The sequence below is a fragment of the Triticum dicoccoides genome, chromosome 7B (assembly GCF_002162155.2).
Source record: "Triticum dicoccoides isolate Atlit2015 ecotype Zavitan chromosome 7B, WEW_v2.0, whole genome shotgun sequence".
In the NCBI taxonomy this organism is placed as follows: domain Eukaryota; kingdom Viridiplantae; phylum Streptophyta; class Magnoliopsida; order Poales; family Poaceae; genus Triticum; species Triticum dicoccoides.
This window is the reverse complement of record NC_041393.1, coordinates 263,535,336-263,547,727: the sequence shown is the minus strand read 5'-3', so window position 1 is coordinate 263,547,727 and position 12,392 is coordinate 263,535,336. Positions and strand designations below refer to the sequence as shown.

The following is a 12,392-nucleotide window of genomic DNA, read 5'->3' as shown; positions in this document are numbered from 1 at the left end:
ACATCTAAATCTTGCATGCCCAGACTGCCTTGGTCTTTTGGGGTACACAAAATTCCCCTTATCTCCAAAATATGAAGCAACAAAAGTCTAATCGGTGCATCTCTAGAAACATCATCATCGCTACTTTCTTTTCCAGAGATCTGTGCAACTAGGTGCAGTTCTTTTAGCATGGATATGAAAAGATATGGTGGCGTGTCAACTGAAGTTAACATTTAGGCTTATCCGGTCTTTTAGCTCGCCGTGCCAGAATTTATTTATGTGTTGTCTCTACCCGTAATCTTATACTCAAAAAGTCTTCATAAAGGTGGGGTCTACTATGATAAATATCATTTCTATCTAACACACATTCTACTGAAATAGTTGTACCTAGGCACCTAACGATGTGAATAATATTAGAGTTTAGCTGAAATGAAAAAATTCAGGGAAATGAAAATGACAAAATTGTTTTCTTTGCTTTCCGGTTCAGTGAACTTCCTATACATATCCACAAGCATACATACTGCAAAACTGTTAGGATGATTGACTAATCCTTTAAAAGGTGGATGCCAACCGCATGGAACTAGAGCTCAGGGTATCTATGAGCTAAGAACATTCAGAAGAGAAACTCTGTTCTGGATCAATCTGCTGTAGAGAAGTTCCACTCCGCTCTCAAGATCTCCAATACTGTGCTCCAATGCCTGCAATTGCTCCTCTTGGCACACAACTTTGCTCCTCTGGAATGTTTTGGAGGCAAGAGACCACTTGGGCATCTGAACTTGCTTCGACAAGATTGAGGATGTGGATTCGAGCAGTGAAATGGTGATCTCTCTCGCTTCTGCCAGTAGCATCACCACCCTACAGTCTTTCTTGTCGGAAGCATTCTTCTTGCTGATCTTCTTGAACTGTTTTTGGACCTTGTTTGCTAGCCTGACATATGCCTTGACTTGAGAAGACATATCCTCTCCTCTCCTAAGAACCAGCAGTAGCTCTTGGACAGTCATCTTCAATACCATGAAGCTCTCCCGCATGCCGTTGCAGAGGTCGAGCACGACGAGGGACTGTCCAAGCTCCGCCTCCACTGCCGCCCTTTGAAGGGTCTGGCAAAGGCTGACTTGGCTGCTTGGTGTGCACATCATCTTCTCGATGCAGCTGTAGATGTCACCGAGCCTCCTCAAGCCATCACACATCGTATCGATGGTCGCCGAGGGCGAAGAGATGGTTGTGCTCAGGCTCTGGAACTGCTCCTCGACTTCCGCTTTGTTTGAGGGAGGGCTCGAAGGCGTGCTTGCCGATCGTAGGTGGTAAGCCATGCTTGGAGATTGAAGCTTTGTTGCTGTTTTTTGGTAGGCAGTGTGTTGGTGCTGAAGCCTTGGGGTTCTCCCTGTATATATATCAGAGAGGCAGTAGCAATGGCACGATGAAAAGAGCAGCCGACAGCGAGAATCTCATCTGCTAACCTCCATAGGAGAGTTAGCATATATGGCTGGCATGTCTTGGTTATTGATAACACAGTGCAGTGCACGGGTGCTTCGTTTGATTTCGGATCTCGATATATGATCATGAAGTAGTATTGTCCAAGGAAATAAAATGCAGGTTTTCTGTTGCTGCGAGGAATAATTCATCTGGTTGTGCAGCAGCGCTAATTTTTCAACATTAGGATGAGGTCTTCTGCTTGTGCAGCAGCGCTCGCGTGTCTCAGCTATCCACAGCAAGGACAACCATGTTAAGTGCACACAGATTCTTGACACAACCAACGCGTATCTTATTTTCATATTAAATTTCATCTGGCTGTGGCTGTCTGAGGCTATAGTCTGAATGAAAATTACTTATGACGCATGATAAGCATAAACGAGAAATGTAATAATAAGAATGTAACGAAATGTTTGAAAAGTTATGGTCGCAAAAACTAAAAATGCACAAGTGACGTTGGTTTGGTCGACTTCTGGTTGCACATATTACTTCATGGTGCATGCTTCCAATTTTTTTGAACATAACCAGTACAGTGATAAAAACGTGAAGTTCATTGTATCATTTGGAAGCAGAAGGGAAGGTACAACAACATGATAAGAATTAAGGATCTTCAGTGGATTTGTTTTGATCAGTATTATTGGTGCATGTGTTGGCCTGATTATTGTTAGTCATCAGTTTCATTAGGTCGGACCCTTCCCCAGACCCTGCGCAAGCGGGAGCTACATGCACTGGGGCTGCCCTTTATCAGTTTCATTAGGTATTATTCCCCTCGGTAATGATAATGCATAATCACAAGGTTATAGGTCGTGGATTCGACCTGGCTTGTTTCAGCATGCTAGAGCTTGAGGCACCTGTGATTCTGACTAATATGACCCTTGGCAAATAATTACCTGAGACCAATAGGCCATTAGAGACACCATTACTTCTTGTAACATCGTAGAGTAAAATCGTAAACTAGACAACATTTTATATGACAGGAATGCCCCAAATTCTATGTTATTAATTGTTCTGTTGCTTGTAAATAGACAGTATGTTTGAGGAGAGAGACCTTTTCTTCCAGTTATGAGAAACCAAGTCAGCTAGTCACTTGTCTGTTTAAGAAACAGTCGGTTAATCAGAATAAATGATAAGTTTCAAAAAATATGAAATTTCCAAAAATGTTTCGCTTTGCTTCACGGTTAAGTGAACTTTATGCATATATCCACAATTCTACATACTACCAAAATTGTCGTCATGATGATTGACTAATCCTTTAAAAGGTGGATGCCAACCGCAGGGAACTAGAGCTCAAGGTATCTACAAACTAAGAGCGTTGAGAAGAGAAACTCTGTTCTGGATCAATCTCCTGTACAGAAGCTCCACTCCGCTCTCAAGATCTCCGATACTGCGCTCTAATGCCCGCAGTTGCTCCTCTTCGCAGACAGCTTTGCTCTTGTGCAATGTTTTGGAGACAAGCGAACACTTGGGTACCTCAATTTGCTTCGACAAGATTGAGGATGTGGATTCGAGCAGTGAGATGGTGATCTCTCTCGCTTCTGCCATTAGCATCACCATCCTAGAATCATTCTTGTCGGAAGCAGTCTTCTTGCTAATCTTCTTGAACTGCTTTTGTGCTTTCTTGGCTAGCCTGACGTACGCCTTGACTTGAGCCGACGTCTCTTCTCCTCTCTTGAGAACCAACAATAGCTCTTGGACAGTCATCTTCAATTCCATGAAGGTCTCCTGCATGGCGTTGCAGAGGTCGAGCACGACGAGGGACCGTCCGAGCTCTGCCTCCACTGCCACCCTTTGCAGGGTGTGGCAAAGGCTGGCTTGGCTGCTTGGTGTGCAGATCATCTTCTCGATGCCGCCGTAGATGTCTGCCAGCCTCCTCAAACCATGGCACATGGTATCGATGGTCGCCGAGGGCGAAGAGACGGTTGAGCTGAGGCTCTGGAGCTGCTGCTCGACTTGTGTGCTGTTGGAGCGAGGGCTTGAGGGCGTGCTCGCCGACCGTAGATGGCAAGCCATTGTTGAGGACTGAAGGTTTGGTGATGTTTTCTTGTGTATGGTAGTAATGGGAGAGAATTGTAGGCTGTTGGTGGTGAAGCCTTGGGGCTGTACCTGTATTTTATATGGGAGAGGCTGAAGCAATTGGTTGATGAAGAGAGGAGTGGACACCAAGAATCTCATCCAGACAAGCTGTTGCTTATCTGTTTTGTTGTGCCGTTGGCGACAGACGAGAGAGCATCCTGTTTGTTCGTAACTGAAATTAGATGGGCTCCCCCTCATGGGCAGCAGAGTGAGATGCACGCTCAAGAGTCTGTTGGGTTCAGATGAGAGTATGAACAGAGCAAACAAAACAACACAAGTGCGTGGAAATTTCTCTAGTGTCGAGGCATGTTTCTGCAATCCGAAGCAGGCAGGCAGGATCCCCCATATTTGTATTCAGTTTCTCAAGAGTGTGTTGGGTTCAGATGAGTATGACACATGGAAGGTTGCTTCATCGTTGTTGCCATCGCTAGCTGTGACAAATCGAAGCACAGAACTCTTGTATGAATAATATCTGGGACTGGGAGTACGTCTTGAATGTGTCTGCAGATGAAAGGGATTCGTGATGCTGCTGGATGAAAGATACTAGTCTTGTGGCGTGACATCGTAAGGAAAGAAAGGATATGGCGAGAAGCTGCAAGACCCAGTTTGATGTAACTTCCAAGATGAGGCAACCATGTCTATGTGCAGCAGCACTTTGTAGCAGCGAGGCAGGCAATCAGCCCGTGCCTAGAAATGAAACAGCACTGATTAATAATATAATTAGAGTAGTACCAGTGCCCTGGTTGTTTGGATGGAGAGAGACACGTACCCCTTCCCTGAGGTAGGTGCTAGGAAGGACAAGACAGCAAACAAAATCTCTCCCAATCTCAATCTCTGATGGTTAGCAGCCAGCCTCGCTGAATCAATCGTCACACGTCGTATATATCAGTCCAGCAACCAGTATGTACTGTATCTGGCAAAAAGTTTGTTTAGAATCCGAGATGATCCCAAAGGATCCCCTGCTCCATTTAACAAACCCCACAAATACTCCTACATGCATGCCTGCCTGCGTATGCGCCGACGGGATAAACTATGTACGTATGCTCCATGGAAAGGTACGGACGACTCAAACGGATCACGTACCATACCTTATCTGACTGCGCATGCACGGCAGCTTCGCCTACTAGTACCTTGGAGTTGGCGGCGTGGCTGGACTGGACATACGCGTCCCCATGTGTCCAGCTACAGGCTACAGCTACAGCCAAACCTCTTGCGGTTGGAACGCTCCGGGTACTTGCGTACCTACTTACATCGTCGATCGTCGTTGCACGCGCGGGAGGGCGCTCCACGTCTCTTCCCGTGGAGTTAATTGCACAGAAGTATCATAATTGGGGCATTGAAAACAAATTGATATCAAGATTGGTAATTTTTACGTGTCAGTATCAAGATAGGGGCGAGCCGTTGCAAATCAAACTAAAAGTGCGTTTTATACGTATTAACGGTGTATCTGACCGGCAGGGTCCACCCGTCAGGTGTCGACGTGGCATGTTTTTTGCAGAAAACCCCCTTACGTTGTATGTAATCACAAAAATGCCCCATTTTTTTGCGGGAAAAAGGCTCCATGAGAGGCATTTTTTTGTTCGCAATTTTCCACCACCGAATCTGGACTGGTTTGAAATTTTCCGCCACTTAAACAAATAAATAAAAGAAACAAAAAATCAGGCGAGGAAGGAATTACGTTGTATGTAATCACAAAAATGCCCCATTTTTTTGCGGGAAAAAGGCTCCATGAGAGGCATTTTTTTTGTTCGCAATTTTCCACCACCAAATCTGGACTGGTTTGAAATTTTCCGCCACTTGAACAAATAAATAAAAGAAACAAAAAATCAGGCGAGGCAGGAATCGTACCTGCGACCACAGTGCACGGGCGCCACGCGCTAACCACCATAGCACAGCGCAGCTCGCGTTTGAACACAGGCGTTTCCTTTCTTATACCATGTCTGAAGCGCTGGGCCGGCCCACCGAGGCCTGCATTTTTTTTTCGATTCGCACTTCACTGCCGCTTGTGTTGGGCTCGTTCGCTGCCCCTATTCGTTTCATTTCTCTTATGCTTTTAGAATGCGCGGTGAACATTTTTTTAATATACGCTGAACACTTTTTCTGCTTATAGTGAACATTTTTCAATGCACGATGAACCTTTCTTTACAAACGGTGAACATTTTTTTAATATAATAAACTTTGGTAATATCCGTTGAACATATTTGAAATGCAAATTGAACATTTTTGTACTATAGGTTGTTCAATTTTCTTACGATAAGGAACATTTTACTTAATTCGTGGTAACCTTTTTTGTAATTTATGGTGACATTTTATTAATACACGGTGAGTTTCAAGATTGTTATGGCGAATATTTCCTTAATACATAGTGAAATTTTTGTATTTCACAAAATGTTCAGTATGTATTAAAACTTATTGTGTAAAGTCAATTTGCATTTCCAGAATCACTTGATTATTTTAATAAAAGTTGAAAAGTTTTAATACATTTCTAAAATTTATTATGATTACACAATTATTTTTAATACATGTTCTGCGCCATGTTTCTAAAATTTAATGCATTTAAAATTATATGTTCAACTTTTAATGCATTGATTGCAAGAATGATTAAGAAACCGGGGCAAAAAGTTCTTGAAACTCATCGTGTATCAAGAAAATGTTCACCATAAATTACAAAAAGTTCACCGCGCATTATGTAAACTGTTCATCATATCTTAAGAAAAACTTTAAGATATATTACAAAAATCTTCGATTTGCATTTAAAATATGTTCAACGTTTATTATAATGGAGAAAATGTTAATCGTTTGTAAAGAAAAAGTTGACAACCTGTATTAAAAAAAATTGTGTAATCTAATAAATTTTAGAAATGCATTAAAACTGTTCAACTTTTATAAGAAATGCATTAAAAATTTTGTAACAAATTTAGAAAATGTTCACCATAAATTATAAAAAGTTCACCGCGCATTTTAAAAGCATAAGAGAAATGAAACGAATAATAACCGGGGTAACGAACGAGCCCAACACAAGCGGCAGTGAAGTGCGAATGGAAAAAAAACGCAGGCCTCGGTGGGCCGGCCCAGCGCTTCAGACATGGTATAAGAAAGTGAGTTTAAACGCCTGTGTTTAAACGCGAACTGCGCTGTGGCGTGGTGGTTAGCGCGTGGCGCTTTCCACTGCAGGTCGCAGATTCGATTCCTGCCTCGCCTGATTTTCTGTTTCTTTTATTTATTTATTCAAGTATTTGAAAATTTCAAATCAGTTCAGATTCGGTGTTGGAAAATTGCGAACAAAAAAGAATGCCTCATGGAGCCTTTTTTCCGCAAAAAAATCAGTCATTTTTGTGATTACATACAACGTAAGGGGGTTTTCTACAAAAAATATGCCACGGACGGACGGGCCCTGCCGGTCAGATACACCGTCAATACGTATAAAACGCATTTTTAGTCTTTTCTGCAACGAGCCCTATCTTAGTACTGACACGTAAAAATTACCAATCTTGATACCAATCTGCTTTTAATGCCCTAATTGTGATACTTCTGTGTAATTAACTCCTTCCCGTGCACATGCCGAGGCCACGGCAGGGTGCCCGTCGCCCGACATGACAGCGCACGCAACAACGTGCATGGGTACGCGTGGCGAGCATCCCATCAACGTGCATGCATGGACAGCGCCACAGGTGGAGGATGGAGGTAGCTGCGACTGCGATCATAATTTGGCATCTCATCTGGATCCGACAAGTAAACTGAGCTCGAACGTACGTGCGTACGGAATCCAGTGATAGCCAGACATGGAACGTGGGTCCGTTGTGTTATGATCTGACCTAGGTGGCTAGGATTAGACGTAACTGGCGGAGAATAACAGATAGAGGCGCAGAGGAACGTGATATGGAGAACAAATTTTTATCTCGCACCAACCAAACCAAGATCACACTTAAGGTGCAGGCAACGACTTTATATACCCTCGACGATCACGTCAAATCAGCCGAAAGATTCGCCATGTCGATGAAGTACTTCGACTCCCACGGTTAGGTTATACTTCTCATCTAAACGCTTTTATATTAGTTTACGGAAGAAGTACTTTCGACTGGGAGAATGTTTTTCTCATATGTTTTTGTACATATTTTTGTGGGAGCGGCTGCCTTATACTAGGCACCGTGGCTTATCAGAAATGATGTGATTTTTAATAACAAATGTGTCTAATCTCCTATGCAGGTTATTCATGTGTGTACATGATGGCTCCGTACTTGGTCTATCCTGCAGAGGCCGGAGAACAGAGACCTTTTTATGGTGGCGTCTACACGGCTGGAGTGTACGGCCAGGGAGGTTTTCTACCCCCATGGATGACGGTGTGACCTACGGATAGGATCTGTCACCCCTTAGGTTGGACATGTTTTTTTTGATTGGCATTGATCGAATTATTTTTTGCTTTTAGGGTACTCTGGACTTTTTTGGCTGTGTGCATCTAGCTATGCAGAGGTCGGGCTTTTTTTCGATGCGATTGTATCACCTCGATATATCTATTCAATGAAATGTCCTTTATCGAAAAAATGTTTTTGCGCGAAAACATTGAAGTGTATAACGTGATGAGGACATTAATACCACTGTTACACCCATAGCCCCTGTCGTAATACATACTGGACCAATTACTAGAGGTCGCGCACGCCAATTAAATTACTAGATACTTTTGTTTCTCGGTAATGATTCTAAAGTTCATGAAAATATGATGCTGCCTAAATTGGATATATTGAAAAAAAAAACAGATACACACACACGACATGGCTGGCGCTGGCTCTGGCGTCTCGCCCCCGCCCGCGGCCGGCGCTCTTGCCTCCCCCGCCCTCCCGTTGGAGTGTTCGCCGCCCCCGACGTCGCCTGCTTCGCCTCCCCCGGCCCCGGCCGCTGGTCCTTCCGCCGCCCTGACGCAGCTCCGATAGGCAAACTTGGCCGATGACGATGTTGATGCCTCCTTCTCTCACCCCCTCCGCCGCGCGTCCAGCCCTTCCATCCCTGGTTCCCCGGCGAGCCGCGCCGCCCTGCGTGGCCGGTAGCTCAGCCTCCCTCATGTGAGGCTCTGCTGCTGGCTCGCGGCGGCCGCTGCGCTCCGCCCGGGCCGCAAGGCTCGTCCTTGCGAGGAGCTGGTGCCCGCCGCCGCTGCCAGCACTCTTGGGGCGTGGTTGGCCGGTTAGAGGTTGGGCGGGCTCTGGATTCTTGGCGCCGGTCCTCGTCCGATCGGTCTCCCCCGCGGGCGCCGCCCTCGCCGGCGGCTCGCCGCGCCGGTGACCTCGCTGCGGCTGTTGTGCGCTCCTCCCATTTCCGCCCCTTTATCGCGACACTCGGCTCTTCCTCTCTTCGTTTTCAGCCGCTACAGCTCTCCAGTCGTCCCTGGCTGGCCCCGTCTAGTGGCTGCGCACCGACGACGGCGATGACAACGACGGTCGCCCGTGGAGGGGAAACTCTTCGGGTGACTACCCTGCCCCGCCCCTGGGCTGTGCAACTCTGGGCCGCGGCTTGCTGGGCCCGTGCCCGTCCCAACGGCATCTGGCGCTGTCTGGGCCCGTCCCGAGTGGCATGGGCCAGCCCAACCACGCTGGGCCTCTCCTGTGCCCTAGGCCCGCTCTGGCTGCCTCAGGCATTTGGCCTCCTACAGCCTCTCGCACGCCTCGTCTCCCCTCCCAGCCGCCTCCAGCTCGCTGGTTTCCCCTTTCCCGACTCCAGCCGCCAACAGTTCACTGGTCTCCCCCTCCCTGACTAGGCCCTCTCCCGATGCGATCCGCCGTGAAGAGGAACTCCGGAGGGAGCTGTGGGAGCTCCGTGATGGCCATCGGGAAGACCGGCGTTTCCCTGGACGTGCCGACCGACGCGGCCGATCCCACTCCCTCCCGGGTGCTGCGGGTTACTGGCGTGGCCGACGCCGCTCGCCCTCACCGGCACCGCGTCGCGGCCGAAGCCCCTCGCCTTCGCACGCTTCCCGTCTCCCGTCCCCTTGCCCCAAGCCCCTCCGCCTCCCGCCGCGGCCAGGAAGTATGTTCCCCCGCACACGGCCTTCACATCTACGTTGGTCCCTGCGGGTGGTGCTCCGGCTCGCGGCCGCCAAGGCCCGAAGAAGAAGAAGAAGCGTCGTGGACAGGGCCGCGACATCTTGGGTGCTCCCCCCCCCCGCTCGCACCGGGCTCCTCGACCGCGCCTAGGCCGGTGTCCGCTCTTCCTCGCCTCCTTGCTTCAATTGCAGTGTGGCAGGCCACTGTTTAGTCAACTGCGTGAACCCCCAGTGCTGCTACATCTGCAAGGACCCGGGCCACCCCGCCCTGCTGTGCTCGGATCGTCTAGTGCCGGCTGAGCTCATGATGTACGGACATGGCATCGAGGGGTTGGAGTTCTTCCACCTCGAGGCCCCCGACATTCCTCCACCCACCCCCTCGCTTCAGGCGATCGTCACAGTGGTGGATGGGATGGCCTCCCCGGAGATGATCGAGGCCGATCTCAACCACCTCTACCGGCGCCAGTGGGACTGGGTTGCCACTCCTTCCGCCGGCAACGTCTTCACCATCATCTACCCCGATGCCATCAGTTATGGCTATGCTACTCGCAGCGGTCAGATCACTCTCGCTCTCCACCAGCTCGTCATCGACATCACCGAGCCGGTCCTTGACCCGAAGGCGGTCTGTCCTGGACACGGCCTGGATCCTTGTGGGCGGCCTCCCAGACATTGCTCGGTCTGAGGTTGTTATCCGCCAGATGTCCTGGATCCTGGGCAAGGTGGTGGTGGTCGACAAGCTCTCCCTCCGCAAAGAGGAGGAGGTCCGGGTCAAGGTCAAGTGCCTGGACTCCTCCAAGCTGTGTGCCACCATCCGGGTGTTCTTCAACGACCAGGGCTTTGACCTCTGGATCGCCCTCGAGCCTCCCAACCACGTGGGTCGCCCTCGCTTCTCCGACGATGGGCCTCTCGGTGGAAACCCCGGGACCGACAGAGACTACCACGGCCGTCGCCACCACCGCTCCCCCCGCTCTGATGATGACGCGCGATCCGACGACTCGCGCTCCCGCTCGCCTTCGCCTTCGTCTCCTCGGCCTCCTGCTGGGAGCCTTGGGTGCCAGGCCGCGCTCGCCTCCCTTCCTGCTTCTCCGCTGCCTAGGGAAGACCCCTCGAACCCAGGTGGCGAGGCCTTGGAGGGGAGCGACGCGTCTAGCGTTGGCCTTGTGGGCATCCTCACCGCGTTCTCCCGGCGGCCTGTCCACCGACCTGCCGATCATGGGGGAGACACCGACCCTCCATTGGACGGCTCAGCTGCCTTCACAAGCAACCTCGACCCGGCCGTGGTCGGCCCCATGTGCGATGCCGTGGATCAGGGGGCTGACCCATCCGGAGCCGTCGACCCTCTCCTCCTTGGCCCCGTCGCCACCCCCGAGCTGGGCCCGATGGCCCCTCCTGACGGCACGCCTGCGTCGCCGAGGCCACCCGCCCCGATGCCCCCCTCCAGCTCCCCTCATCACCGCCAGCGTCGATCCCGACTCCCTCGCCCCTTGGGTGCGCTGGACCTACTCTCCAGATCTTCCCCATGGCGGACCCCGACGTCGATGGGGAGTCCCGGGTGACCACCCCAGTGGCCTCCCAGCCTCCCCTTCCACGGTCTGCAGCTTACTCCCGCCGCGGCCGGTCTACTTCCTCTCCGGTGATGGCCTCCCGTGGGAGCGCGCGGCTCGACGCTGCGTGACCTGATGGTAGTCCAGCTCTGCCCATCTCCGCGCGGGCGGAGCTTCGGGCCGCGGCCCGGAACCTGGAGCTAGGTACACCTGTTGCCCCCCCTCTGCATCTACTTGCTCGTTTACTGCTCTAGAGTCTATCCCGCTTGGTCACCTTGCGAAGGTTGCGACCGACTCCGCGATCATCTTCAGGGGGGAGGCTGCTCCCCCCTTAGTCCAGATCGAGGCCATCCGGGCCCGCGAGATTCTCAATGGCAGGCTAGCGAAAGCCCACGCGGCTCTTCTCAAGCCTCCCATTCCCCCGACCTCTGAGGAAGGCATCACCCCGACCCAGCCTCGATGCACTGGCGGCCTCCTTCTGCTCGTTGCTGCCGAGCTCCGCGGCCGCACGCGCTCTCGTACCGCCGCTCTCCGTGCCCAAAGCGCGTCTCGAGTCCCGGGGTCAAGCAGCCCCCCAATGGCCCCTTAATGCGTGCCCTCTTCTGGAATATCTGCGGCTTCAGCCATGATGGCCGGCGACGCCAACTCATTGAGTACTTGCGAGATGAACACATTGTCATTGTCGACATCCAAGAAACCATGCGCTCGGAATTCTCTCTTCCGGAACTCGACCGTCTGAGTACCCACCTCTTTGCTTGGCATTGGCTCCCTTCTAGTGGGAGCACCGGCCATTCGGGTGGCGTCCTTTTAGGTGTGAAGGATGCCACCTTCGAGGTTGGTAGTATGGACCGAGGCCAGTTCTTTGCTAGCATGGAACTCTTCGATCGGGCGCTTAACTTCAAGTGGGAGGTTATCATCGTCTATGGCCCAACCGACCATAGTAGGTCTACTTCCTTGCTCAAGGAGCTCCACCGGAAGATCTCGGCTGCCTCTCTCCCGGTGGTGGTTGGAGGTGATTTCAACCTCCTTCGATCCACGCAAGACAAGAGCAACTCGAATGTCAACCTTGCACGGATGCAAATGTTTAATGACTGCATCGCGGACCTTAGCCTCCGCGAGATAGATAGGATTGGTGCCAGGTTTACCTGGACCAATCGTCGGGCGTCCCCGACCCAGTGCATCTTGGATCGGGTCCTAGTCTCCCCGGAATGGGACCTCTGCTGCCCCCTTGCCTCCCTCCGGGCCATCACCCGGATTGGCTCCGACCACGTCCCTCTCCTCCCGTCCTCCGCCGA

General features: G+C 50.6%; 2 protein-coding genes across 2 annotated transcripts; both read right to left on the bottom strand.

Moving 5' to 3' along the window:
- Window positions 1–340: 340 nt before the first annotated feature.
- Window positions 341–1,826, bottom strand: LOC119335209. Its single transcript, XM_037607371.1, has one exon. It carries the CDS (start codon window positions 1,287–1,289, stop codon window positions 576–578), a length of 714 nt encoding a protein of 237 aa, XP_037463268.1. The 5' UTR covers window positions 1,290–1,826; the 3' UTR covers window positions 341–575.
- Window positions 1,827–2,725: 899 nt separating this feature from the next.
- LOC119335206 lies at window positions 2,726–3,798 on the bottom strand. The gene has a single exon (XM_037607369.1). The coding sequence runs from the start codon at window positions 3,718–3,720 to the stop codon at window positions 2,746–2,748; it is 975 nt and encodes a 324-aa protein (XP_037463266.1). The 5' UTR covers window positions 3,721–3,798; the 3' UTR covers window positions 2,726–2,745.
- Between the last annotated feature and the right edge of the window lie 8,594 nt (window positions 3,799–12,392).

What these genes read in the sequence shown, in the direction of transcription:
- LOC119335209 (XM_037607371.1), bottom strand. Translation starts at nt 1,289, where the DNA reads ATGGCTTACCACCTACGATCGGCAAGCACGCCTTCGAGCCCTCCCTCA.
- LOC119335206 (XM_037607369.1), bottom strand. Translation starts at nt 3,720, where the DNA reads ATGAGGGGGAGCCCATCTAATTTCAGTTACGAACAAACAGGATGCTCT.